Source organism: Pteropus medius, unplaced genomic scaffold (genome assembly GCF_902729225.1).
Source record: "Pteropus medius unplaced genomic scaffold, Ma_sr-lr_union100, whole genome shotgun sequence".
Lineage (NCBI taxonomy): Eukaryota > Metazoa > Chordata > Mammalia > Chiroptera > Pteropodidae > Pteropus > Pteropus medius.
The window spans coordinates 5,790,001-5,814,812 of NW_024343733.1; the positions used below are offsets into that span (position 1 = coordinate 5,790,001).

The following is a 24,812-nucleotide window of genomic DNA, read 5'->3' on the forward strand; positions in this document are numbered from 1 at the left end:
GTAGTTTTCACTGAACAAATCTTCCACCTCCTTGGTTAAGTTCATTCCTAAGCATTTAATTAATTTGATGCTATCGTAAATAAAATTTTAATTTTCTTTTCCAATTGTTCATTGTTAGTGTATAGAAACAATTGATTTCTGTGTTGATTTTGCAACATTCTGCAACTTTCCTAAATTCTTTTATTAGTTCTAACAGTCATGTGTGTGTGTGTGTAATCTTCAGGGTTTTCTACCTATAAGATCATGTCATCTGTGAACAAGAAACAATTTTACTTCTTTTCCAATTTGGATGGCTTTTTTTTTTTCTTGCCTTATTGCTCTGGGTAGGACTTCCAATACTATGTTGAATAGAAGTGACCACAGTTGGTGTCCTTGCCTTGCCCTTGATCTGAGAGGAAAAGCTTTCGGTAGGAATTTTTAAGAAACATAACTACAATGCCATGATCGCACTTAACAAAAATAACAATGATTTCTTAGTATTAGCTAATACCCAGACCATTTTCAGAGGCCTTTGTCTCAAAATGTCCTTTTACTGTTAGTTTTTCCAAATCATACCCCTATAAGCGACATGTATTCGTGTGTGAATTAAATATTGTTCTAGGAGGGAAATAGGAGAAGGTAAGGGAAGACAGGGTGTCACTGGGGTGCCTAGATCTGAATGCACACAGAGGCCAGATACAAGCCCAGCACCGTTTTCAAATAATTTATTAGGAATGTCAAACTGAAAATAAAACCTGGAAAAAGAAGTTACAGATGTGGAGAGAAGAGACACCGGAGGGTGGTAACTTGCTGGCTTCGGAACACCATGTAACATCTTTTTAAAAAAATTCCCCAAACAAATCAGAAAACGGAATTCCAGGGCTCCGAGCCCATATGGCCTAGTGGGTGGGGTGTCACAGGGAAGGGAGGAGAGGGGAGCTAGTCTTTTCATGACTCAGCCCAAACGTGTAGAAAATTAAAATAAAACCAATAAAATGCAGCTTCTCTTTATTAGGAAACATTAAAAAAAAAAAAAAACCACCAATGTCACATCTCAGTAATGAAACAAAGATTATTGCTTTGTGTTCTCAGGGCTGATAGGTTAAGCACCTCACACAAACAATTAACTCTCCAAAGTGGGTTTTGAGGGTGGGGACTGTGATGGGGAAGGGAGCTCAGGTCCCCAGCCTCAGACCTGGGGGAGGGGGACATAAAGAGAGGGGACGATGACAACGACGACGACAACGGGGGGCCTCGGCCCTGCCACGCCCAGCCATGTCACTCACAGTTCATGAAGTCAAACCCTGAGCCTCTTTTCCCTTGGAAGGGGGCTCAGGGGTGAGGGACTGCCAAGGGGGTCTGGCCATGGGACCGTCCTGGTGGGAAACTTCAGTGAGAGAATGTGGGGGTTCCCTGAGAAGCCCTTTGCTTTCCCCTGGGGTCCACCCCTTCCCAAAGTGCCCCCTGATGCCCACTCATGGGGGGTTCAGAGCAGAAACCATGAAAGCCCCACCCAGGTAGGGGGCAGGGGGAGACCTTTGGAGAGTTAATTCCTTTCCAGCAGTGGCTCGGGGTGAGCCTTTCCCTTCTCTCGCCCCTTGCCCCAACACTGGGATTTCTCGGGGTGAGCAGGCCCAAGGCCTTGACCCCCAAGGCCTGAGAGAGCGGGCCTGCCTTGGCCACAGTTGAGGCCTGCAAGCTTACAGTAACGGTGTCTGAGGAGGGGACAGAAACACAGGAGGGAGGAGACCTTTGCGGGGTGGGGCCAGGCAATGCCCTCACCCCCAAGGGGTCTTAGAGGGGGTGGGGGCTTCACCTCACAGTATTTACATATAATACAGGACGGGATGGTTCCAGGGGCTCGGCCTGGCCTACGCAGCCCTGTCCTCTCCAGGGCTGGACGGAGGTGGCCAGGAGCCCACACCCACATAGACATTTTGTTCTCAGCTGGTGGGGGGACACCTGGCCCCTTGCCCCTGCGGCCTGGGGCTTCACATTCACAAACCTAGAAATAGTTTAAAAAACAGTTCCTTAAAAAAAAAAAAAAAAAAAAAAAAGGAAAGAGAAAAGGAGGGAAAACCAGAATAAAAAACCCGGGTGGGGGCTGCGACCTCGGCAGGCCCCCTGCGCCCTCTCTCTAGCTATGCACAAATACAAAAGCCTTCCTGGGGGAAGGGTAGGGGGTCCTAATGGGGGCACGGCAGACAGGGAGGGGCGCAGAGAGGGAAGAACCAGGGGACCGTGGTGGGGTAAAACGGCTAATCCAAAATAAATAAAAAAGCGGGTAGGACAGGGGCAGGCGTGGGGAGGCCGGGGTGGAAGAGGGGGAGGTTAGTAGGGGAGCCAGACAACGTCTAGAGACAGCAGGGCAGGGGCCTGGGCCACCCGGGAGCGGGGGTGCAGGCAGTAGCGGTCCGAGTCACTGTGGGGGAGGGGGCGGCTGCGGCTGAGGTGTCCCCGCCCCCTCGCTGGCTCACTCGTGGTCCTCAGTCAGCTGCAGGCTGGGCGCTGCAACACAGGATGTTACGGGGTGGGGGGTGTCCTGTCCTCCTAACCCTCTGCGCCCCCCACACACTCTTTGGCCCCTCCCCGCCACCTCCCGAGAACCCGTCCCATCCTAGATGAGCTTCATTCACACTTAGTACTTTTGGTTCCCAGTTTGGAAAGCTCTTACTCTCGATTTTAAATGGCTGGATTTATTCAAATATCACCTTCTCAGAGATGCCTTCTCTGAACCCCTAAAGCAGCGCCCTCACATATATTTTGGAATTATCTCACTTGTTCACTTGGTTTTTGCCTGTAGAATGAGAGAGGAGCCTTGTCTGTCTTAAACATCCCTCTTTCTTGGAATAGTGCTCAACAAATAGCTGTCTGAATGAATGAATAAAAAAAGGCACGGCCACTGGTTCACACGGCACCCCACCATCTCGCTGTACACTGCACCATGACGGTGTGGACAGGGTTCTCTGTGTGTGTGTGTTTACATGTCAACAGTATTCTGTTTTAATAGCTGTGTAAATAGTCCGTTCTGTGCAAACACTCTCATTGATTTAACCATTCTCCTTTGGATGGGCGATTCAGTTGCTTGCAGTTTTAAAAATAAGTGCCCGACGTGGAATCATTGTGTCAAGGGCACGAATATTTAAAATCTGGATACACACTGTCAGGCTGCCCTTTGGAAATCCTGAGCCAACTGCACAGCTTCCCCTATACCCTCATCAGCGCTGGGCACTGGCAATCTTTTAAAAAAAAAAAAACTGCGCCCAACACGTAGAATGTGCTGCCTTATGTGCTGCCCAGTAAATTGTTTTCATTTATATATCTATATTTTCATGTAGCAGGTCGAGCAGCTTTTCATATACATGGACCGTTGCTGGTATGAAGGTGTGTCCCCGCCACGCGGCTGTGGGTTCCACGAGGGCAGGAACTGGGTCCGTGTCCCAGACTGGGCTGCCCAGTACCAGCCTCCCCAGTGTCACCCCCACCCCAAGGCCCCTGCCCATTTCCTCACCTCCTGCCACCTGTCTCTTGCTTCAGTGATACCCATTGGTGAAAGCTGTGGCAATCAAGGGGCCCTGGAAAGAGAAGAATTTGACTCCGAGATTCCTGGGGAGCAAAGAAAGCCTGGGGGGGGGGCGCCTTCTCTCCCACAGAAAACCTGAGGTGAGCCCTTCTCTGGCCCCTGCCCACATCGCTCCCACTGCATCCACTAAAAGATTCTATGGGGATCTGCATATAACTAGTACCCTGGTTAAAATCTGGGCTCCCCCGAGCTAGAATCTAGCCTCTGTGTGGGCAGAGATGGTGAGTCTCATTGGCACAATATCCCCCAGAGCCCACCTAATACCTGGCATACAGAAGGTGATCTTTAAATGCTCACTGAATGAATGAGGATCCCCGTGTCTCCCCGCTTGGCAACACTGTTTCTCCATCCACAATCCCTTGCCTCCCTCTGCCCTGCAGGCAGACAAGGCCTTTCCCTCCTCCAACTTCGGGGCCTCCAGGACCAGCCACTCACCCCGAGACTGTGGCCGAAGCCGGTGCTAGGGGCAGGGCTGGCAGCGCTGATGTAACTGCTGACCGCTGAGTCCTGGTTGGCTGCCCCGTAGAGCTCAGCCATGGGGCCGGGGCTGGTGGTCCCCAGGAAGCCCCCTGTGCGGCTGGGAGTCGAACCTGGAGGGGGAGCCATCGTCCAGGGGTGAGAGCCTGGCAACCCAGAAAGAAGACGGTGATAGCCCCTGCGCCTTCAAACCTCTTCCACCCACCCCGACCTCGACCCCTCCTCCTTCTGTTTCACTTTCACACCTCAGTGGGGTTTCAGGGACCACTTATGAGGTCCTTCCTAAGGTCCAGCCATCCTCTCTAGCTCCCCCAGCCTAGTTTTCAAGGCCCCATCCTCTCTTGTCTGACCACTCAGGTGGCTCTCTCACTCACCCAGCAGGCTCCCCCAACACACTTGAGCTCCCCACACTTTTTCCCTTACTGCAACTGTAATGCATTTTCAAATCCATCACTCTTAATTGCTTAAAACGATCAGCATCTCCCCAGGACCCGGTTCCTTCTACCTCCTCCTCCCCACTCCCATTCCTGCACGGCGCCCCTGCTCACTGGCCGCCAAGAAGCCTTTGCACACGCTATTCTCTCTGCTGGGAACTCTTTTCCTCCCTTTTGCCTTCCAATCGGAAGCGAAAAGGCCCTTCCTCCTGGAAGCCTTTCCAGAGAGGCCTGGAAGCAACTCTGGTGCCTGACTTCCCCAGGGGAGCAGGACCATCCTTCGAAATGATTTGCTTTTTTAACCCGTGATGCCCCCACCAGCCTGTAATCCCTGGAGGGCAGAGACCATGTCAGTCTCCTTCCTGGTGGGCTCGCCAGGTGCTCAGTTAACACTTGCTGAGTGAATGAATCCCTAAGTCCCTCTGGAAAGGGGTGGCAGTGGCTACCTCCCCTCTAGACTTCTCTGCCCTCTGTACCCCCTTCCCTTGCTTCCTGAACCCCAGCAGGCCTCACCTGTCCCCCGAACTACAGCCGCCGCCGCCGCCGCCGCCGCCATCGGTCCATAAGCGGTGAGAGGAATGGCTGGAAGGAAAGGTCACAGGCACTTCAGTGTGGCCAGCGAGGGGGCGGCGAGGTGGGAGGAGGAGGCCGCCTCTGGGTAGAGCCTCTCCAGCCTTGCCCCACCGCAGAGGCTGCCATCTATGCCCTGACTCGCAGCACGGATGGAGACAGGTAGGAAAGGGTGGCTTCTCAGCGATTGGCTCAGCCCTTGGTTTTCCCCCTGGACTCGAGCAAGGGACACGGACAGCCCGAAACACATGGGGGGTGTGACGGGGCTCCCCACCCTGAGCAGCTCTCAGCGTTGCCCACAGCCACCCCTTCTCCAGGTAAGGCCGCGGCTCTGCTTCGTTCCTCCTGCTGCCTGCCCTGCTTCCCTCGCTCCCTTGCCCTGAGCACGTGTCCCCAGTAAACTGTGTGCATCCAGCGCCTTGCCTCACGAGCCCCCTGGACCGCCAGCCAGCTAGAAATGACCACCCCCTCCCCTGAGTCCCCTCAGCCCCTTATCTTTGAGAGCCCCTCTTCAGACGCAGGGATCTTGCGATCCCCTTGTCTGCCGTCTACCTCCCCCCACCTCCACAGCACCTGGCACCCTGCTTTGTACACAGTAGGTGTTTAATAAGTATCAACTGAATAAGCAGAAGGGACCTCTGCTGAAATAACCAGTTGGCTTGAGCCTGGAGCCCCCTCACTGCTTGGCTCTGCCACTGTGGCCCCTGAGAGGCTACGACCCTGCCCGAAGCCAGGGTCGGCAGAGGTGGCATTTGCTCTCAGGAGCATCGACCTTCCATCCCAAGATGCGCCCCTTGGGGCTGTTTTGGTCACCTTGACCCTGGACTGGAACTGCATTTGGGACTAGGGACTCCAGAAAAGGCCCCTGAAAATCCTTGGCATGGCCTCTGGGCAGGGGATTAAACTTTAAGATAGTGCGGTTCTCACGCAGTAGAGGAGCCTTGCCTAAGAGCTTCATGTAGTTGGCTCCTCCTCACTCAGACATCACCTCCTCCGAGAAGCCTTCCTTGACCACCCTCACTAAGGCAGCTCCCCGTCCCCAACCCTAATGCCTCACCACATCTGTTTTATTTTCCTCCTGGAACTTCTCACCTTCTGTGAGTAGCTTATTTACTTGTTTATTGTTGTCTCCCTCCACTAGAATATCAGCTCCAGGAGGGCGGGGACCTTGTGTTCTCATTCACTGCTGTGTCCCCACTGCTTGGAATGGCATCTAGCACATCTACTGAATGCATGAAGGAAACACCTACATTTCCCGAAGGCAAAAGTTCAAGACCTCACACATCTAGGAGAGACCTCTGCCCCCGCCAAGGGGCCATTTCTTCCCTTAGTTCTTTAAGGCAAGGATCCCCAATCCCTGGGCCACAGACCCAGCATCAGTCCATGGCCTGTTAGGAACCAGGCTGCACAGCAGGAGGTGAGCAAGCGAAGCTCCATCTGTGTTTGCAGACGCTCCTCAGTGCCAGCATCACCACCTCAGGTCCCCCTCAGATCACCGAGCATTAGATTCTCGCAGGGGCACTGGTCCCTGGTGCCAAAAAGGCTGGAGACAGCTGCTTTAAGGGCAGGGGCTGGGCTCCGAGGTCTGTTTTTTGGTCCATTTAGGCATTTCCACAAAGCCAAGTCGGCATGGCCAACTGGAGCAAGTGCTTGTCACGACTGTAAAGGGTTACTCATTTGTGTGTGTATTTCTTTCCCTCTCTAGACTGCAAGTTCTGTGACATCTTGTCCCTGCTCTGCCCCCAGGCCTGGTAATGTGTCCCGCGCAGTAGGTCCTCAACACAGTTTTTCAATGAGTAGGAAAAAAACCCCACCTGTCTTTCTCATTGCTGGTCAAACCCCCACTCTGCTCAGAGGAGAGCCCTATCACCCCCATTTTCAGGACTTTCTACTCCCTCTCCCTTCTCCATCCCATGTTTCTCTTCCCCCTGCTCCATTTTGGGGGACTCCTGAGCACCCACTGGAAGGAAGGTCTCATCTAAAGCAGCATCCATGCTCACGTCCTCCACACACGGCCAGGTTGGGGGGGAGAGTCTGGGGTAGGGTCGGGGAGAAGCGGGTTGAACAGAGAAACCCCTTGCAGCCAACGTCATCTGCGCACGCCCTTCCCCTCCTTGCGGACTTGGCCTCGCCCTCAGCTCCACAGCTGAGTTGATTGGTCCAGATGAAAGCTCCAGTTGGAGAACTGGCTCCAGTGGCCAAGCACCTTCATCCCACGTGCCCAGGAGTTCCAAACGGGCAGCCAGAGAGGGCTGGATTTCCCCTCTGATAGGTCTCACTTGACCCAAGGTGTTGTGAAAATTTGGAATTTGTTGCCGACATTTGAAAATAGTTGAAAAATTAATTCAAAAGCAAAAGCCAGGTTTCTGGCTTCTCTTAGAAAATGAGATCTGTAAGTACTGGGTCTGCATCCCCTCCCAGCAAGGGCTGGCTGGTACCAATCACAGGCACACCCATGCCAGCATGCTGATGTCCCCACCTGGCCCACCTGAGACCCTGGCTTCTTCACTGCTGGGTCTCAGAACCTACGTAGTGCCTGGCATACAGGAGGCACTAGATAAATATTTGCCAAATGGAAGAATGAGTGACCTTGCCTTCATTTGCTAGGCTTGGCCCTATGTCCCACCCTTAAGGGCCATATAGCTACACAGACTGGCCAGTGCCCAGGCAGAGTCACTGTATTCCCACATCCAGAGGGCTGGTGGGTGGGAGAAAAAGGTCCCACTAGCTTTCCCAGGGGAAGGTCCCTGAGTCCTTCTCTTTCTCCCCATATGGCCTGCGAGGTGTACGAAATCCGAGCGACTGACCTGTAAGCTCGGGGAGAACTGGGGCGCTCGGGAGAGGGGTCCGCTCTACACGGAATTCTAAAATGAAACGTAAAACAGCTTAGGAAGATCCAGGGAGGCCCTCGGGCATGGCCCAGGGAGGATAGATGCACCCACAGGGAGACTGGGCAGGGGGACAGGCCATGCACAGGACCCAAGAGCTGAGGATGGGGAGAGCATGGTCCCCAGCAGGCAAGGGTGGGGGAAGAGACACAAGACACAGAGAGATAGGCAGACATAGAGAAAGAGTGGGCAGAGTTGCCACCTATACCCTGGGCACAGGGCCATGCTGGAGCTACTGTTCCCAGTGTTTCTTAAAAGGCTTGAGATCACACCAAAACATCTCCCAGAATCCACTTCTTCTCCTATTTTTCTTTGTGGGGGTGGGGGAGGAGGAGCTAGGGAGGCAGCATTGGTGAAAAGCAATGACCTTAGGGCAGGTCAGGCTTGGTTCGGTTCCCAGCTCCAGGACTTTCTAGTTGAGTCATCTTAGCAAGTCACTTCTCTCTGAGCCCGTCTCCTCACCTAAAAAATGGGGATCATCAGTCCTCCCCCAGGAGATCGTTGTCAGGATCAGACAACATAATCTGTACACGGGAGTCCAAGCTGAGCAGCCCAAGAGGCAAATGATGCAAAAGAACCTTCTAAAACATAAGACCAAAAAAAAAAAAAAAAGCCTTGCAAAAATTTGATACTTTATATTTCAAAAGAAACAACATTGAATAGTCATCATGGGAGAATTCAGAACTTCGTTGGGCTCCCTGCCACTTATTTGAAGGCCTAGTGTTTATTTTTTGTGTTATTTTTATTTTGAATTACAAATGAGGGTGGTGATCATCATGCTTTTAAATGGTTTTCACCATTCGGGGTCTTGTCAGCCTTGAAAGGCTCAGTGTGTAGCACGTGATCATTATACACGTGTCTGAAAAGACACAACCAGTGTTGGCCCTTGGGGAGCAGCCACCCCCCCGCCCCCCGAGCCTGGTGCCCTCTTTGGTGGAAGTGGCAACCCTGGAGTGGGGTGGGGAGGAGAGAAAGACAGGAGGAGGCAGGCAGAGATGGCCTGAAAGAGAACGGGTGCCATGCAGGACCATGCTGGAACCCTCGTCCCCAGCTTCTGGGGAGGGCAGGAGTGAGGAGGGGATGGGTGGGGAGAGGCGCTCCTTCCTCAGACATGCCCTTTCTTCCAAGCCTCCAGCAGGCAGACTCCCCCCAGCCATGCACCCCCAGACACCGCCCTGGGGAGTCAGACTGCCCAGGAACCGGGGACATGCTGGCAGTGCGGACACACTGAGCTGGACTTACCGGGGAACTGGTAGGTGTAGCCAGGGGCGAGGCCTGTATAACTCCGGCTGGCGTAGGTCGTGGCCTGGAAACCGGGGTAACCTGATGGAGCGAGGCAGGGTAGTGTCAGATGCCTCACCTGATTGGTGAGGAAGGCTCTGAGCCACACATTTCCCTTCCTACCTCGTAACACCGGTGACAGTCAGTCACGTGTACCAAATAACTTCTACATGCCAAGCCCTCTGCTAAGCCCATTGTACAACTTATTTTCTTCTCCTTAAACCTCACAAGAACCCTAAGCAGCTGTTATTATTAGGAACCCCATTTTACAGATAAGAAAACCGAGGCTCAGAAAGGTGACAGTTACTGGCTGAGAATAATCCAAACCTTTACCGAGGCTTCATGCTCCGTCTGGCTCCTTCTTCCCTCCCATCCTCATCTATACTTTGCCCCGGTCACTCTGCTGTTTCTCAGATTCACCAAGCTCTATCCCACCTCAGGGCCTTTACATATGCCATTCCTGCTGCCTGGAACACTCATCTCCCCAGGTTTTCACATGACTGCGTCCTTTTCATTGTGCAGGTCTCAGCTCAGATGTCACCTCCTCGGCGAGCTCATTCCAAAAGAGTCTTCCCTTCCCATTAGTTACGATACTTATCGTATCACCCTGGTTTTTCCTTTTCATAGCCCTGATGATCGTTATCTAAATTTATTTCAGGATTTAAGTGCTGATTTTCTGTTTTCCCCATCTTTTCTTTCTGTATCTCTAGCACCCGCCGGGCGCCTGCTACTTAGTATGCATCTAATAAATATTTGCGGCTGTGAAAGAAAAATCATATCGTGAGTAATAATGGTGTAAATGGGATTCAAATTCAGATCTGACTGGCACGATTCTCACTATATGTTATAGGATTTCTTTCCTGGGTTTTTTTCCACTCTTTAAATGAGGTAAAAAATGGATCACCTTGAAAAGAAAACTTTCTCAATGTTCCAGATCAAAGGAGGCTAAAGAGACAAGACAACTAAATGCAAGACCTGAGTCTAGCCTGGATCTTGTTCTGAAAGGCAAAAATATGCTCTAAAGAACATTACTGGGTCAACTGATAAAGTCAGAAAATAGAGAGATTAGATTAAAATGTTATGGTTTCATAAAAGAATATCCTTAACCTTAGGAAATATACACTGACGTATTTAAGGGTAAAAGACCATAATACATGTAATTTGCCTTCGAATGACTCAGGAAAAAAAAAATCACAAGTATATTATTGTGTATGTATGTTTGTGTGTGTGCACATATGTACGTGCATATATATACATACACACACACACACACAAATAGAGAAAATACTAAAGCAAACAGGGTATAATGTTAACAACATATGAATCTGGTAAATCCTTGTGCAACTTTATTTCTTCAACCCTTCTGAAAGCTTGAAATTACTTCCAAATAAAAAGTGAAAATTAAAAACTTCCAAAGAAGCCCATGCTCCACTTGGAGGGTGTTGTCCTGTAATCCCAAATCCTGACCCTCTAGCCCACACCATTCCCTCCTCCTCTAAATTCCCAGAGCACCCCTCCCCCATCCCCTGCATAAAGACCCCCCACCCCCCACCCCGGTACTGTTCTCTTTCTGTGTGCACGCAGCTTGACTTTCCAGGGAGACTGTGAGCTTCCTGGGGGCCTAGCTCAGATTTTTCACCCTTGGCCATGGGCCCCAAGTGTTGCTGACTCTTGCTCACCTTCCAAGGTCGTGGCAGCCTTCATCTCCTCCAGGGGGCCTCCCAGACACCCAGGCGGGTTTAGGTGCCTCCTTGGGCCTCCCACAGCCTCCAATCACTCTGTGGTGACACTGACCATTTATTCCTGTCTCCCACTTGATGGGGAACTCCCCGAGGGCAGGTGCTGCCTCTCAGAAGCTGCTCAATCAATATTAGTTGAATGAACAAGCAGCAGCCTTCCTTTTGCCTTCTTAAAGGACTTCGGGCCTTTGTAAATCTTGTTCCCTCTGCCTGGAATACTTTCGCCTTCCCTTCTCCCCTGCCCTCCCATAACTAGCTCCTACTCAACCAGCAGACTCAGCTCAAATGTAACTTCTTTTCTGGCTTCTCCAAGTCTTGGTCAAGTTCCCTGTGAACTATGCTATACGTTTCCATCCTAAACCTATTTATTTATTTATGATCTTAGTTATTTGTTCCTGTCAGACCATAAAGGTCCAAGGAAAGTTACTGTTGTACTTCCTGGCACAATGCCTGGCATTTATAGTTGCTCGATAACTACTTACTGTGTGGATGAATGAACTAACGAATGGATGGATGGACAGAAGGACCAATTAATTAATAAGGAGCAGCTGGACCATTCTTCGGGCTACCGCCAGAGGGCAGTACCCCACAACAAAACTGCCCCACCTTTGGTAGGCCTGCGATCCTTGGTCCCCACTCCCGCCCAGTGACTCAGGAGGGCAGACCACAGAAGAGATGTGACACCCACGCCGCCCTCGGTAGTCCCGGGAGGAGGTCCGGGCCGGAAGAAGCGCAGGTGCAGGCCTGGCACATACCCAGCATGCCGATGCCCAGCATGAAGGCGTCCATTCCGTAGGGCATGACTCGAGACCTCCCCCTGGCTGAGCCCGTCGGCGACATCACCTCTTTTGGCTGAGCTTTCTTACATTCCACCTGCAACGAGACCTGGTGGTCAGTCCCTCCTATAGTCCTGGGTTCACAGACCCTTCTGTTCCCTGCCAGGCCTTTTTATTAATTTCATCGTTACCCATTTACGGAGCACTCGCTACATGCTAGGTGCTGTGTAAAATGGCTTTGCATGCAATAGTTCGTGAATGTTTACACCAATCCTATGATGGAGGAACTATTGCCACAGGCTCCGAGAGGGGAAGCCATGTGCCCAGTGACTAGACTAGCAAGTGGCAGAGGATTTCAACTCAGGCTTTCAAACCTGTGCTTTTTAACTGCCATGGGACACTGCCTTCCTGTCTAGATTTTCAGGGGGTAAGGGAAGTGACTACCCCACTGACTGCCTCCCGAACCTCCGGGCATCCCTGGCCGGCTCAGTCTGGAGCCTCAGACTCTCTCTGCGCCTCCACCCTATCCAACCCCGGCTCACCATTTTGTTGTTGATTTCATGGAAATGGATTTCACACACTTTTTCCACGATGTCTTCGCTCTCAAACGTGACAAAACCGAACCCTGGAGGGCAAAGGCACGGTCAAAACCCAGCCCTGAGTCACACTAATACCATGACTCTGCTCTCTCAGGAAGGCGTCTGAAAGTTAACGAGAGGCTCTGCTCACAGCGCAGGCACCTCTCGACTACTCTCTGAGACACAGTTTCTAGTTCCAAATTACAGATGTGAAAACCAAAGCTCAGCAAAGTGAAGTGACTTGCTCAAGGTCATGCAGCAAGTTAGAAAGTGGCAGAGCTATGAGGAAATTACACTCGACACGCCCTTTCTCTCACTCAGATGCTTTCTAAAGGGGGAAGAAAGCACACACACTTATTTAAAATGACACACACAAACATATGTTTGTACACAGACACATTCATACACAGATAGGTAGGCGCACACACACGTACCCATATAGCACACAGATACTAGCGCTCACAAAGACATAAAGACCCCTATGGATACATACACAGTCACCCTGACACACCAAACACACACATATTCAGATACTGACATCCTCACATTTAGATACATGCACACGCAACAGCACATACTCCACTCTCAGAACAGGTTAAAAGGCCCTAAGGCCTGAAGCAACTGGAGAAACAGCCCCACCTCCTCCCTGGTGTGCCCCAGGGACTGGAATGGGATTCTCAGAAGTCAAGGCCCTTGGGAGAAAAACAACCAGGCAGTGTGAATACTGTGGCCCAGATGCTCACAGGTTCAGGGGCAAGGAGGCTGGGGGCTGGGCTCAGCCCGAGGGTGAGGGTGGAGGGAGGTGGCAGGAGCAGAATGCCTGGGGCCACGAGTCAGCCTGACCCTAGGGTAGCCTGGGTTGAGCTCTGGTTACCAGGGACGAGGTAAGTCCCCACAGAGACACTGGCTGGGTAGACATGGTGGGGGCCGCGTAGGGGTGGAAGGGCTCAGTTGGGAGGGAGTCTGCTCCTCTGCTCCTCTCGGGTGTCTGCAATTCTGCAAGTTTCTAGCACAGGAAACAGCGGGACAAAAGCCTTCTGTAAGGCCAGGCCCTGGAGAGGATGCAGATCCTCAGGGATAGGATGTCAAGAGGAGAGATGAAAGGGCAGCTGTGACCTGCAGCCCCTTGGCTGACCACAGGCCCCCAACCCCGCCTGGAAAGGGGGAGGGGGCCACACTCACCTCGGTGCCGGTTGGTGGTTTTGTCAAACATCAGCATGGCATCATCCACCTGAAATGGAACAGAGCCATTTTGTTGTTGGAGGACCCACCAGATACCAGGGGACCCGTCACAATCCAGGAGCAGGGGTCCTATACCCACTCCCCTTTGTCTAGTCTAGGCTTTATCTTAAACCTCCTCCCATGCTGGGGACAACTTTCCATCTGCGACCCCACTGGAGGCCACAGCAACCCCCCATTCAACCACCAGATTCTCAATGGACCAGCCTGCAAATATTAAGTGTGGGATATGTTCCCGGCACATTGCCTGCATGGTACCAGCCTCATTTTGTAGATAAGAAAATAGGCTCAGAGAGGTGAAGCTACCTGCCCAAGGACACAGAGCAAATCCCAGACCAAGCCTAGAGGAGGAAATACAGAAGCCAAGATATGAGATGGGGAAGCAAAAGCCTCTTCCCTTTTTGCAAAAGGCTGAGAGGACAGCAGCCACTCCAGCCAGTCTTGACTCCCCTCTGCTGGTACAGATCTTTTCCTCTAATTGAGGTTTCCTTTTGCTAGAGGCTGTAATTAAAGCAAGTAGAGTTCAGTGCCTGGGCTGCTAGCCTCCCACTGACTGGGGGAGGGGACAGGGGCTAAGGAAGGGGGAGAGTCTACATTAGCCCCCATCCCTTGGACCCCAGACTTCTTGCTACTCCCTCAAGGCATCCCCTTAGATACACGGACAGCCGATGGCCTTACCTTCCCTCCCACAGTCCCTTTGCCTACATCTGGTGCATCCTCCTTCCCCCCTTAATTCTTCAGCCAATGTCAGCTATCTCACGGGGTGAAGCTAAGGTCTGATTCATCCTCGGTGGAAATCAAGGGCTGCCTCTGATACCCCTCCATCACACTCCAGCTGCTGACCCTCACACAAATGGTCAGACACCCAGGGGATTAAGGAAAACTTCCTGAGGCCGTGGGGCGCGGCCTCTCCCCACTCTCCTTTGCCCTTTCCAGGCCCATCATCTGCCTCTCTAAGGACAGGGGAGGCCTCTGAACAGGGTGGTCCTCCAACTCTCCTTAGGCGCCATGCTGCCCTGGGCCTCTGACTTCCCCTTCGGAGAACCAGGACCCCACTGAGCCAGGAGGCAGCTGGGTCCCTGGAGAATCTGAGAAGGAAATGACACTTTCCTCCCTTAGGAACTTCCTGCCCCGGGTCCCTGCAGAGGAGTGTCACCCTCACTCCCATCCTTAAGGACCCATCCTGAGTCCCAATCCCAAATCAGCTGACTGTCTAAACTGGAGGGACACTTCAGGCTCAGCACACCTTCCCCATCCCCTTAAACAATGGAACATAGAAACCTAGAAAAGAGGGTTGTGATAGAAGCATAAGCTTTGAATTGGAATGCTAGGTCCCCCATTTGCTGGTGAGTAACCTTGGGCAAGTGGCTGTGTCTCCGTGACTCAGGTTCCTCATCTGTAAAATGGGTGTAAGAGTGTCTTATCGGGAAGAATTAAAAGAGATTATGCATATATACTCTTAACTCGCAGTACTGGGATTCAGTAAGTGCTTAATAAATAATGACTATTATTTTTACCTTATTATGGAGGGGCTTGTCCTCAGTCATGTGGGAGAAAGTGACAAAGCTGGAGAGAGCAACCTAACACTGCTGGCTTTGAAAGTTCCATGAGGACAGTGCCTGTGTCAGCTATGACCATGACCAACCAACCTATTGAGCACCTTGTGCTCAATAATTATTTTTCGGAATGAATGAATGAATAAACTAAGAACCAGCCACACCCTCCTTTCTGTCCTACAGCTTCGAGGTCCTGCCTGACTCACAAACTGATTCTGTCCAAATCCACAGAATTTTCAACTTCTTCTATCCAGCCTGCCAACTCCACCATCCCTGGCCCCCCAGATCGTTCAACCTGGGCCCTGGCTGGACAGATCCCCAGTGGGGCAGTGGGGTTGAGGCCAGGGCAGGGAACAAGGAAGGTGGCTAGGGGTCCAGGAGACCCCCACTGGTGTCCCCTCCTGGGGCCAGCTGAGGGGAGGGAGGCTCCCAGCCCAGTGTCCTTAATAGGCTTTGGTCTCCATGGGAACCCGAGGGCAGGGGGGCTCTGGCAGGGGGAGGGGAGGCGGCCGAGGCCTGCTGACCAGTGGGAGCCGCCAAGTTCGGCGGCCGCTAAGCCTGAGTGGCAGCCATGGCGGCTGACCATTGTTCCCCCCTCGGCGGCGGCCCCACGATCCGGGCGGGGGGCCCCCCGCCGCGGGGCCCTTGGCATTCCCGGCTGTCCCCCTCGCTCCCTGGCAGCCTATTCTCCGGCTCCCCCTGGCCTCCCCGGGCCGGTTTCACATGCCAACGCCGATTTAGGCCCGAACAAAAGACGCGGCCGCTGACGGCTTCTCCTGGGGCCCGGTTGCCATGGCAACGCCGGCCCCGGGGGCAGGCGGCCTCCAATCACAGCTGCTGGATCAGATTAGTGCGAGCTCTAATGCTCGGCGCTCAGACACAAAGACACCCCGCCGGAGCAAGCGGGGCCTGCTGCTTCCCAGGAGCGCCCTTCCCTCTGGGGCCCAGGCTGCCGACCTGCCCTCCGTCCTGGACCTGGGTCCCCACGGAGGCGCCTGAGCCTCGGCCTCTGGCCCCAACGCCGCCAGCATCCGCTGGCCAGGGGACCTCCCACCCTCTCCCCTTCTACCCTTGAGACAGGGGACTGAAAACCCATCCAGTCGCCAGCCCGCTTCCTATTTCCCAAGCCACCTTCTTTGCCCTTTGCCTAATGGGGAACTGAAAATGCCTTGATGGGAAAGTAGAGACCCAGCCTGCAGCGTGTCTCAGGAGTAGAACAGGGTCCCCAGCACTAAGCGCGGCAGTCCTACTTCATCCTGAGATTAAAATTTGGTCCCCTGTTAGCTATCTCTCCATAGGACCTTGACATTGAAATTGCCCACCTTTCTGAGGACATCCTATTGTCTAATATCGCCACATCTCCTACTTCGTAGACTGAATAGCCCAGAAATTAAAGCTGGATGCACCTCGGAGCTGAGAGCCAATCCTCTGGGTCTGATCTTCAGCTCACCCCCCAAATAGCTAGGGGATCAGTGTCTCCCCAGCTCCTGCCCCAAGCTCCCACCTGTACAAGCAGGGTGCTAAGTGCAATTGGGAGTCATATTTATTACCTCCTTATCATCCTCACCAGAAAGGCCTGGGGGAAGGTACAACCGCCCATGGCCTGGACAGGTGCAAACTCCCAGGAGGCCAAGGGGTGACTGGATTGAACTGGCTATGGGAGAGCAGCCTCCCTCGGGAGCATGAAGATAAGCAAGAGAAAAAACACAGGGGAAAGGCAACGACAGAGACAGCTACTGTGTGGCCTGTATCCCTGGGGATGGGTCCACAGTCGGAGGCCCATAGATAGGACAGGAGCCTGAACAGTGTGTTGGCCTCGCCTCACCCACAGAAGGACCCAGCCCCCTTTACACCTTTTTCAAAAATTGGAATGACCTGGACTCCACTCGCTACTGACCAATTCTACAGGCCTTTCAGACCCCACCACCACCAAGCACCCCAGATTTGACCCACCTTCCCGAACTGCTCAAAATATTGCTTCACGTCTTCCACCGTGGTGTTCACTGATAGCCCCCCGACAAAGATCTTCTTCGTTCGAGTCACCATCTGTTAGGGGGAGGGAATGAGAAAGTGGGCATCTGAGTCCTGTGGCCTACTGCCACCAGCAGGGGCTCGAGCCCTCCTGCCAGGGCGCCAGCTGACAAGCTCTCTGTGGCCCCAGCTACTCTGAAGGCCCCCCCCCCGAGCTCCCCCTTGAACCCCCGCCTCTAGGCCTGTCACAGGCAGCTGTGCACCCCCCACCCTGGCTGGCTGGAGTGTGCCTCCCTCCTGCCACCCTCCCTGGGGTCTGTGATCAGAAAATGCCTTTCCTAAAGACCAATACAGAGAAGGGGGTAGGTTAGTGACCCAGACATACAGCCGAACTTAAAGACCCCACCAGCCCCCTGGGAGAGGCCAAAACCCACCACAGGGTGCCCCTGAACTCCACACCAACATTTCCCTCATCAACCTTCTCCCAACCAACCTCTTGCAGCCCCGTGGCCCCAGCCCTGTTTTAGGAAGAACACATGGTCCTAATTACCCCAGGAGCGCATGGCTAATCCACGGCAATTCCCAGCCCCATCCTAACACTAAAGCACCTTCTGTCACCAAACTGCTTAATGGAATTAACCCAATTCCGACCATGTGCTCCCTGGTGCGGCTTCCTTCGAATACCTGCTCCAAAATTGCTTTCCGGTCCTCTGCTGGACCCTTCCAGAGATGCCCCTTTCCTGTTTCCTAAAAGCTGCCCCCCTTCCTTCGCTGTGGCAGGAGCTGGGCTCCATGACTCAAAATCCTAAAGCACTCTAGTTCCCACCAACCCCCTTGCAAAGGGGAAACTAAGATCTCCTGGAGAGGGACCTACCTAGTCCTAGGACACATAAGTCAGCAGACACAGGGGTCCTGCCCCGGGTATTGTAATCAGCCTTCCCGTCTGTCCCTATATTCCACTGCTTAAAAATTAAGATCTGGCTAGTTGCCCGGTGGCCTGGACTAGAATCCTAGGCACCTGACCTGAACTAAAAGTTTTGAGTGCTATATAGCTCAACTGCTTAGAAATCTGTTTTCCATACGGCCAGAAAAACACCACAGCTCAGAGAAAGAGCACTTGGGAGGGCAGTCCCAGTCACCCAAGTTGAAAGACAACAGGTGACAGACACCATGGTCCCTTCCCCCTCCTCAAACCCAACACATCACGGTCAAGAGGTAGGAGGGTGACTAGGGTCAGATGTAGCTCCCTGGCCCAACTGTAGCTCAGCCACAGGGGGTAGTCTGTCCTGGAGTTGACCTCGAGAGGCACCGGGCACAGAGGCTGTGATCTCTGAGGTCAGAATTCAACTCAGGATCCAAATCATATTGGCTTTAAATACAGGACAAGTCCCCTGAGGGGTTTCCGTTCTCCCAATACATGCAGCCCCTTTCCCAGTTCACTCCAGAGCACAGCTGGAAAGACGATGCATGATGTCCTCAATCCACAGAGCAAGGACATCAAGAATCCTCCCTCCCCCGATCCCAGGCCACAGAGAGGTTCTAGAAGCATCTTTCATACAAAGGAATGCTGAGAATATCATTGCCCTCTGTAACAGAGCTCCCAGACACAGACACACCTACCTTAGGCTGTGCTCTTCGAGGAAAGGCCACCTTGGGATCAATCTGAAAGAGAAAGGAGAGGTAGAAGGGGCCTTGATTATCACACTTCAGATGGGTGACCACACAGCCTTCAGCCCCAAGGACCTCTCTCATCCCAGGATACAGAGGTGACAGAAGCAATCACTGCCTCTAGCAGGAAAATATAGTGGTTAAGCATTTAGGTCCTAGAGCCAGGCTGCTGAGTCCAAACTCCACTTACACTGCTTCCCAGCTGTGAGACCTTAGACAAGTTACTTAAAATCTCTGAGCCTCGGGGTCAAGCTCACCTGCAAAATGGGCAAACAGTAACATCCACCTCAAAGGGTCCTCTGCAGATTATTTGAGATAATGCTTACAAAGCACTTGGCACGGTGTCTAGCTCACAGCAAGAACCCCCCAAAATTAGCAAAGTCTTATTCCTTTAAGCACCAGGTATATCAAGGGCCTTCTCGGCTTAACTGACTTCACGCAGAGACCTGTCTAGGTGAGGCACACAATCCAGACTTTTGAAGCCTTGCAAATGGAAACTCTCTGCTTCAAGATAAGAGTTCATAAGCCACCAGGAATGGACTCAGTTCTGTTTCCCCAATATTATCGACATCTAAGAGCCCTCCCTGAGGGTGCAAGCAGCTTCTTGAGAATGGAGCTAGGCTTGGGGTGACGCAGAGCCCAGGCTTTGGTGATGCGCAAGGGCATGGGACTTGGACTCAGAAACTCTGGGCCCCTGGCCAAGCCTATGATCTTGGAAACTCACCTGACCCCCCTGAGCCTCAGTTCCCTCATCTGTAAAGTGGGGACAATCACACTCACTTTTCCCAGGGGCAGCTAGGGGGAATCAAATGAGATAACGTGGGTGAAAGCAGCCCTTTGTGAACTGCCCTTCATTGCCCAAGCAAAAGTACTACAATCGGCAGGCCACTTTTGCCCTTGACTTTAAACAACCAAAGGAGAAAAGCAACATGCACCCGGGTACTCCTGGGTACTCCACTTATACTGAGAAACAGCAAAAGCCAGGGCATAAGACACTGTGATCAATGCAGGGCCTGTGAGGCCAAGTCATTCCAGAGTTTCTTGCCACCCACATGGGTAGACACCACTCAGAAGTTTACCAGCCAATCACAGGCAAGATCTATCTTTTCCCAAAATTCCTTCCATTCAAAACTCAGGCTCATTCTAGGCGACTGGCTCCGGCTCCTCTCTGCCTGAATGGCGCAAACCAGGGACCAGCTTCCTACAGTCTCCCCCACTGAAATCCGGCCACAGAGAAGGAACCTCCAAAATTCATGCTGGGCCAGTGCCTCCTCTCTTTCCACCAGGCCCCAGGGAAAGTCACAGCTGACCATTTTCCTTGTCTAAAGGTGTGATTTCACGCATCTATGGACATTTTCATCCTATTTCTCTTGAAAACAGCCTCCCCAGCCACCACAGCCCAACTCAGAGAGTGCCCCTCGCACACCCGGATGAGGAGATGGTACCCAAGCCAGGTCCCGCAGACCCACACATACCCCATCCCTCACACACCCCACCTCCACTCTGACTCACAGCTGGCAACATAAATAAAACCCAACAAGTAAATAAAAGGTGAAAGTCAGAACTTAAAATAGACTCCCCACAATCAACCTCCCTCTTACCCCCCTTTTTCCCAGGCCAGAGAATGCCAAACACAAAGCCCTTGCCCTTGAATCCTGAATTTCAAAAGGATGTCCATCTCACCCTTCTTTCTCCCCTCTCTCTTCCCTTGATCAATCTTCCATCCCACCCCCAACCCCAGCCGCAGCCCCTAAATCTCATCTTCCTGAGCGCTGCAGAAACCATCAGTGCATTCTGAGGACAGGGGATGGTAGGAGAACAGGCAGCTCGATGGCAGATAATAACCAAAAACAATAGGCCACTGTCTCTCCATTCCCAGCTTGGGTCACTCAGTCTGAGCCAAGAAGATCCTTTCAGAGCCGGCAAAGTTGAGGCCTGGCCTCATTTGCTCATTACTGGAAGCAGGAGTGGGAGCCACTGGGCAGAGATAACAGGGGCTGGGGACAGGCGGTAATTTAACAAATTCTTGGGCACAACCAGCTATTGTTGCAGGTAAACAGGAGCCAGGGACTGACCCAAGCAGGGAGGCCCAGGGCTGGGGGAGAGTGGAGGAGTGAGGAGAGAGATCGCACTGTCCTGGCCCCTTGGCAGATGGTCACCCCCATCACAGGTCACCCCCATCACAGAATAACTCCTCCTCTGACTCTCTCCTTCTCCCTCCCCTTGAGCTAGGGCCTGGGCCAGCGCCCCCTGCAGGGCCCAAGACACCGGGGAGCAGTGGGACAAGAGCAAAATGTTCCAGGAGTTTGAATATCAAACAAGCAGCTAAGATCTAGCCCTCAGAAGGGTTATTTCCAGGCAAACTAGCTTCCTTCTCATGAATCTCCTCATGGGCAAAGCAGGTCTGAGTCTTCTACACAAAGCAAGGGGCACACTGACCAAAAGTCAGGGGAAGGGGGGAAGGCAGGAAGGAGGGAGGGGGACTCAGTGATGCTTTGCCATTGGTCTGGAATTGAGGGGGGAGGAGGGATGTCACAGAACCCAATATTAGAGTTCAGAGAAGCGGTGAGCAGGGTGGGTCACTGCAGTCCTGACTCACCCAACTTGGGCTGGGGAAGGGACCTAGCCTCACCCCAAGCTCCTCTCGGAGGCATCAAGATTAGTACATTTGGGGAGGGGGTGGTAGCTGCTTTTTCCCTTCCCAGTACTGGAGGGATTGGGAGATGTAGCATCTCATGGCAGGCCTGGGTTTTTTTCTCCTCTCTCTCCCCTCAACTCTAGTGACAAAGTTTCAGAGCCTGGCAGCCCTTCTACTCAGAAAACTCCCTTCTTCCTTACGGACCCTGTCCAACTGTCCCCCGGGGAGAGTCCTTCCTGACCCTCTCCTCCGGCGGCCTCCCTCTCCCAAAGGACCCCCGAAGCCCCGGGGGCCACTCACTGTTTTGGAGTCGAGCTCGTGCCGCGATTGCGCCAGCACTTTATCCACCCCCGCCTGGTCCATGAAAGTGACGAAGCCGAAACCCCTGCGCGCCGTAGTGAGGGAGAGGCAGATGGTTACAAGGAGTGAGTGGCGGTGGAGGGGGGCGAGCCGGGAGCAGGAGGAGGGGGTGAGGGGCTCACCTGGATCTCTTGGTCAGCGGGTCCCGCATCACCAGACACTCCTTCACCTCCCCAAACTGGCCGAAGTATTCGCGCAGCCCTTCTGTAACCACACACCCGCCTTCGGACCAGCCCGGGCCCCGCGCCCTTCCCCCCCTCCCCCGTCCTTTGCCCCCGGTGACCCTGGTGGCGTACGACGCCCCCGCGCCAAGCAGCCCGAGCGTTCTCCACTGTCCCCCCCCACTCCAGCCCTCACCCGCCTCCCGTGGAGCCTCCTGGCGCCCATAGGGGCCCCAGGAAGCCGAGGGCCGAGCTGGGCTAGAGGGGGGACGGCTCCGGCCGGGTTCCCGCCGCTCAGGGAGCCGCCTCACAAAAGTTTGAGCCGCAGGTGCGAGCGGAGTTGGCGCTGCCGCCGGCGGGTCTCGGGGGCCCAGCCCACCCCCCGATGCCCCCTGAACCCCTCATCTTCTTCCCTCCACCCGCTGGGCCGTGCGAGCTTGCCGATCGCCCTGCGCTCTCGGGGTCCCCGGGCGGGGCGCGAAAGAGAGAGCGGGGGCGCCCGGGGTCAGCAGGGCGCAGGGCCGGGCTGGGGTGTCCGGTTCCGGGGCGCCGAGGGGTCCAGGGTGCCCTGCCGGGCTGGCGGGCGCACCCGGGCTCGCTCACCCTGCGTAGTCTGCCAACTGAGTCCCCCGATGAACATCTTGCTGCGGGAGGAGGAGAGACACAAAGGGCCCGCGTGAGCGCCGGGCGCCGGGGCGCAGGGGGCGCGGGCCCGGGCCCCGGGGAGGCCCGGCCCGACCCAGATCGGCCATGTTGGCGGGGCCAGGGCGGGCGCGGGCCGGGCAGGCCGGGCCGGGCCGGGCCGGGCCGTACCAGGGGTCGTGCGGCGAGTCCGGGGAGGCGAGGCCGGGCTGGGGCGCGTCAGTCTCCATCGGGAGCCGCGGGCGGCGCGGGCAGCGGAGCGGCGGCGGCGGCGGCGGCGGCAGCGCTCGGCGCGGGGCAGATGAGGAGCGCGGCGAAGGGGGCCGGACGGACAGGCCATGCTGCCCCCTCCCCCGACCCCGCTCGGGCGGGCGGGCGGGGACGGCCGAGGGGAGGGCCCGCCGGGGGCCGACCTGCCGGCTCCTCCCCCCGCCGCCCTGCGCGCATAAAGCCCCGCGCTCGGCGGCGCGTCCGGGCGCCCGCGGAGGCGGCGGCGCCCGGACCCCGCTCCCACCGGGCTCCTGGGTCCCCGAGGGCGAGAGAGACCCCGAATCCCGATGCGGGCCGGGACCTGGGCGCGGCCGCACCCCCCACCCTTCCCAGCTCGGGGGCCGGGCCGCGGGAACGCCCTCCCAGAACGAAGCGCTTCCCGGTGCCTTCAAGGTAGCTCGGTTCCGGATCGGGGACCCCCCTCCCCCAGTTCTCCCTCCTAGGGCCCCGCTACCCAGAATCTAAGAGATCCCTAATCTCCCTGGGTCGGGAGGGAGATAGCCCCAATGCACCCAGTGCCCCCCAAACCCCTCACGGTTCCAACTAGTGAGAATCTCTCCATTCCCCCAGCCCGAGCGCCAAGCTGCCCTCCGAGCCCTGAATTGCCTCCAAACTTAATTTAAGGTTCTCCATCATTGGCCCTCAGTACGCTCCCAGTGTCCCATATACCCCATATCCAATTTGGGGAACCCTCTCTCAGAGACTCACGTCCCGAATGGGGAGCCTCCATCAGCACCCCGGTAGAAACTGTCTCCGTTTCCCCAATCCCTCCTCGGCCCTTGCTATCCCTAGTGAGAATCCCCTTCAGCTCCCCTAAATCCCTTCCGTCCACAGAAAACCCTTGCCCCAAGCCCGTGTTCCCAATTTGCCACCGCCCCCATCCCCACTATGAGGAGGCTCCACCGTTTCTCTTACTCCCTGGCTCTTGTCAGCCCCACTCAGACCGTGTCTGGACTCGCGAAAGCCGGTTCCAGCCGCTCACCGCCCCCTCCCCACCTACGCTGGGGGAGAGGTCAGAGTCTCTTAGAGACTCCCGTGTTCAGTTTAGGAGCCCGGTGCCTCAGCTGTGCACCTTCCCCTCCGAATGACTCCCTTCTTTCGCAGAGTTCTAAACCCTACCCCATCAATTGGAAGAACCTAAACTGCCTACCCACTGCGTTTGGAGTTGCTTCTCTCAGCCCATCTCGATTTGAGACGACTTCCCACGAAGGCAAACGTCTTTGACTGTCCTTCCTTCTCCCACGCTCCCAATTTCTGGGACACTGAGGTTCCCCGAAACGTGCACTCAAGGCTCCTGGGGGCCATCTCACCCACCAGGAAAACTCCCTCCCTCCAGCCTGGGAACCCTGAGAAAGTGCATGCTGGATTACCTCCAGAGCCAGCGGTGGTGGCCTCTCACCCCCATCCGACCATATCCATATCCTCTCCTTAATTCCCCAGCCCAGCAAGGGTCAAATCAGGAGGCTGAGGCAGCTACTCATCCCCTCCTCCAATTTCCCATCGCTGCTGGGGGTCTCAGTGCCACACAAGCCCAGTTCCTCCCAACTCGCCTCCCACTCTTTCCCCCCCATTACCTTAAATCTACCCTATGAAACCCAGTGATAACCCTTGATGACAAGCCTCTTGCTGCTCGCCTTGACATCTATCCTCCAGTCAGCCACCTTTTATTAATGTGTGCGGCAGCTTTGAGCATCATAACCCTGACATCTGGAAGGGTGCCCATCCCCCTCTTCTTAGTACATCTTCCCTCCTCCCACCCCAACCACCACACATGTAAGAACGTGAGAGACTCAAGTTAATGGTTTCCTCGGGGACCTTCAGGGAACACTCAGCAGGTATATCCTGCCCCCCTGTGTGCATAACGAGAGAAAGCAACTTGCTTTTTCCTGTTTTTATCATCCTACTCACCCCACAGTTTCTCAGACTTCCCTGAACTGGGGGTAGGAGGCACCCCTCACAGGGCATTTCTCACCATCTCAATACAAACTGGAACATCAAGTGT

General features: G+C 54.4%; 1 protein-coding gene across 3 annotated transcripts; it reads right to left on the reverse strand.

The window, feature by feature from the left end:
- Positions 1-1,033: 1,033 nt before the first annotated feature.
- On the reverse strand, positions 1,034-22,887 carry MSI1 (musashi RNA binding protein 1). 3 transcript variants are annotated; one of them, XM_039868315.1, is made up of 15 exons: positions 22,712-22,841; positions 22,502-22,542; positions 21,860-21,941; positions 21,678-21,762; positions 18,692-18,733; positions 17,054-17,146; positions 13,488-13,536; positions 12,270-12,352; positions 11,707-11,824; positions 9,174-9,254; positions 7,851-7,907; positions 4,987-5,055; positions 3,998-4,152; positions 3,491-3,554; positions 1,034-2,487 (listed from the first exon to the last, which is right to left on the reverse strand). In XM_039868315.1, exons 1-14 carry the CDS (start codon positions 22,768-22,770, stop codon positions 3,513-3,515), a joined length of 1,056 nt encoding a protein of 351 aa, XP_039724249.1. In that variant the 5' UTR covers positions 22,771-22,841; the 3' UTR covers positions 1,034-2,487; positions 3,491-3,512. The 3 variants fall into 3 exon arrangements, with proteins under 3 accessions (XP_039724249.1, XP_039724248.1, XP_039724250.1); XM_039868314.1 differs by having other exon boundaries at positions 3,998-4,185; XM_039868316.1 differs by lacking the exons at positions 21,678-21,762; positions 21,860-21,941 and having other exon boundaries at positions 3,998-4,185; positions 22,712-22,887.
- Positions 22,888-24,812: the final 1,925 nt, after the last annotated feature.

Coding starts and splice junctions, on each gene's coding strand:
- MSI1 (XM_039868314.1), bottom strand. CDS start 22,770: ATGGAGACTGACGCGCCCCAGCCCGGCCTCGCCTCCCCGGACTCGCCG. Junction 12,353..13,487: donor AACCACCAACCGGCACCGAG/GTGAGTGTGGCC, acceptor TTTGCCCTCCAG/GGTTCGGTTTTGTCACGTTT. Junction 9,255..11,706: donor GCTGGGCATCGGCATGCTGG/GTATGTGCCAGG, acceptor TCGCTCCATCAG/GTTACCCCGGTTTCCAGGCC.